Genomic DNA, 3,256 nt, shown 5'->3' on the forward strand with positions numbered 1-3,256 from the left:
AATACTAACTGCATCAGTCCAATTTGTGTTAGGAATAGGATTAAACTTTTTTTTTTTTTTTTAAATCTGGTATGCCTTTTTAAATCCTTGAGGGACGTTTGATCGCACACTCTGAATATTTCCATGAGCAGACAAACGCGACCTTCCAAAGGTTCCAAAGGTTCCATTAATGTCAAACAGGCCAGATTAAATCTAACGTGTCACGGACGGACTGAAACTATGTGGCTTCGGTGGGTGAAAATTCCACTTTTCGTTTCAGGTGAACGTCCGTGACGACACATCTGGGAATCCCTGGCCTGTTTCATGAGTATAGAATCCAGATTTCTAATGTTTACTGTAGGTTCGGGCAAGTAGGAACCTGTACAGAGCAACAAAGCGGAACTTAAAGCGACGTGCGAGTGGGTCGTTCACTGGAGCGCACACACACACTTCATCCCGCCAAGTTAAAAGCAAACAGAAACGGGACGAAGAAAGAAGAAATCCAACACCAACCTGCCACGTTGACTTTTTCCGGGTTTCCGGAGCTCGGCGAGACTGTGCCCGCGGCCGTGCCGTTGGCCAGGCCGCTCCCCGTGCCGTTGTAGATGTTCTCCACCTTGGTCTCCAGCTTGCCGAGCCGCAGCATGATGTTGTCCAGCAGCACGGCGAGCGTCTTCTTCAGGTCTGCGGGGGCAAAGAAACGGGGCAGCAACGTTTTTTCCAGGGGGTCGTTTTTAAAAACTCACATTTTAGCCCCATTTATCCCCAGGAAATTTACAGTAATTTAACATAGCTGAACAATAGTGCTGAGGGTCTTTTTTTATACCTGTGTGCTTATATAAAATTAGTAGACTTTTTCCCTTAAAACAGATTTTTTTTTTTCCCTCCACGTATTTGGCTTTTAAAAGCATCTCGTGAGAAAATCCGGACTCTGATCTAGATCCGGAACGCACAAAAGCCAATCGGACCGGGCCAACAAGGACGAGTGATGTGGCTCCTTTAGGGGAGAGAGAGAGTCCATGGGGCGAGTGAGAGCGTGAGCGTGTCTGTATAGGGCAGGGGTGTCCAATCCTGGTCCTCAGGGCCACCATCCTGCATGTTTTACTTGTTCCTCTGCTCCAACACACCTGATTTGAATCAATGGGTGATTAACAGGCTTCTGCAGAACATGAAGAGGTGATTTAACCGTGAAGCAGGTGTGTCGGAGCAGGGAAACAAGGAAAACATGCAGGATGGTGGCCCTCGAGGACCAGGATTGGACACTCCTGGGGTATAGGGAGTATCCCACTGAGCTGGGAACGTTAGAGACTACTTGGAGAGTCGAAATCCAAAGAAAAGAGGCAAATTTTCAGTTGCAGTTTCATTGATTTTTGAGTGTTTGGCACCAGCTAGCTGCGTTTAGCGCTGTAAGTTTAAAAAAATTTATACATTTTTATGCAACCTCGTATTCTAGCTATCCTAACACGTTAACGCCGATAAGCTAAAGCAGCAAAGAATCAGGTGTTTTGTCATTTATTTTTGTTTGTTGAGGTATAAAAAGCTTGTTTTGTTGTTTAGTTTTTTCTTTTTTTTTTTACTATCAAACGCAGCTTCGACGTGAGGCGACCTGTCAATCAATTCAGTAGGCTCGTCAGCAGCCGACCAATCAGGCGATCGCAATCCGTCCCGAAGTGAAACGCCCCTTACCTGCAGGAGCCACGCCCCCCTCTTTTCCTGTCGGGAAAAGGGTCATGTGACACCATCGAACTTATTGGGAATTTCACCATTTCAGCTGGCCCACGACGACCAATCCGCTTTCCAGGAAGTGGAAGTGGGAGAAGAGGGTCGCGTCGACAATCCAACGCTTTTGAAGACATTTTATAAGCGGCGAGAAACTCGTAAATAACTCGTGAAAGGATAAAGTCGCGTTAAAACCGAGAGCGCCGTTGTTTTTCTTGTGAAATTCCCAATGAGTTCGATGGGTCACATGACCCTCTTCCCGTTGGAAAAAACAAAAGTTGGATCCAAAATGGCCGCCACCCATTTTGAATCGCAATTCCTAGCCCTAGTCCTGGGAATTCTGACTCGATTCAAAATGCTCCAAAATCGATTTTTAAATAGTTTAAAATAAAATTAATAAAGTCTGCTTCATTTTTTGTAAAATTATATTTTGAATAATTCTTGGATTTTTTTTTTTTCTTTATACAAGGAAAACGCCAGGCAGCTAGGCTAACCAAATACGGGTCAATTTAAGTTTGAGAATTTTATGCACAAACTTGTTTGTGTTTAAACATAAACTGATGATTTCATACAGTACAGAACATTTTATTCGTTTACGTCGTCTTTTTCTCGTCAATCAGACAATTTAAAACAGAATCTCTGGACCGTTTGAAGAGAAAAATTTTGTTTCTGAATCGAATCATGACCCTAAAAACCGGAATCGAATCGCAAGACACTGAAAGATTTGCATCTCTAATGTCAACTGCAGGTAAATTTAACAAAAAGGATTCGTTTCTTGCTAGTTTTTCTGGACCACTGACGTTACCTAAAAGTCAGACCCTCCAGGATTTTGCGATGTTGCGATCGCAACTATTAACGCAAAATCAAGCAAACCCCGCGAAATCGCAACTTTTTGCAACTTTGTCCAAAACGCCACAACTTTCCCGCAACTTTAACCCAATATTTATTGTTTCTGAAGCGATTCGCCACCGTTTCTGCGGTCTAGTCTCTTCTCTGTGGGTTTGTGTGGCGTGGAACACAAAATAACCCCAAATAACTCAGGAAGAAGACACGTGACGTCACTTCCTGTTAAGGTCAGAATGCCGGGAGCGTGCAGGAGCAGCGACCAAAGCCAAAATGTGCGCTAATGCTTCACATTTGCCCACAAAGATTTCAGCAAAATGCCGCAGTGACGTTAGTTTGAAGTTGCATGTTGGATATTCGCGCTCCGCAGAGTTAGCGGCGTCTAGCTCACGGCTGACCCGGAACAGGAACGCTAATATCGGTCAGCCGTCCCCTAAGTGAACCGCCGCGCGTGAGAGAAGGGGCCGGCAGAGAACGGCTATCCGACATTAGCGTTCCTGTTTCGGGGTCAGCTGTGAGCTAGACGCAGCTAACTCCGCGGAGCGCGAATATCCAACATCCAACTTCAAGCTAACTTCACTGCGGTCGCAAACCAGTTTCCTCCCCAGCTGCAGCTGTTTTGCACGTCCTGCAGTGTAATCATGGAACATAAACGCATCGACAAACACTTTGTGTCTGCAAAACATGTGAGGAGAGCTGCAGACCAGGGACAATC

The 3,256-nt window shown here is 45.2% G+C and overlaps 1 protein-coding gene across 1 annotated transcript in view; it reads right to left on the reverse strand.

Annotated features, from left to right (window-relative positions):
• The window catches only part of mgat5 (alpha-1,6-mannosylglycoprotein 6-beta-N-acetylglucosaminyltransferase), a gene marked incomplete in the record, with an annotated part of 64,815 nt that overhangs the window by 40,884 nt on the left and 20,675 nt on the right, over positions 1-3,256 (reverse strand). The window contains 1 exon segment of the mRNA XM_025010059.2: positions 493-663. Within this exon segment, the coding sequence (XP_024865827.1) occupies positions 493-663 (171 nt within the window).

The sequence above is a fragment of the Kryptolebias marmoratus genome, linkage group LG23 (assembly GCF_001649575.2).
Source record: "Kryptolebias marmoratus isolate JLee-2015 linkage group LG23, ASM164957v2, whole genome shotgun sequence".
NCBI lineage: Eukaryota > Metazoa > Chordata > Actinopteri > Cyprinodontiformes > Rivulidae > Kryptolebias > Kryptolebias marmoratus.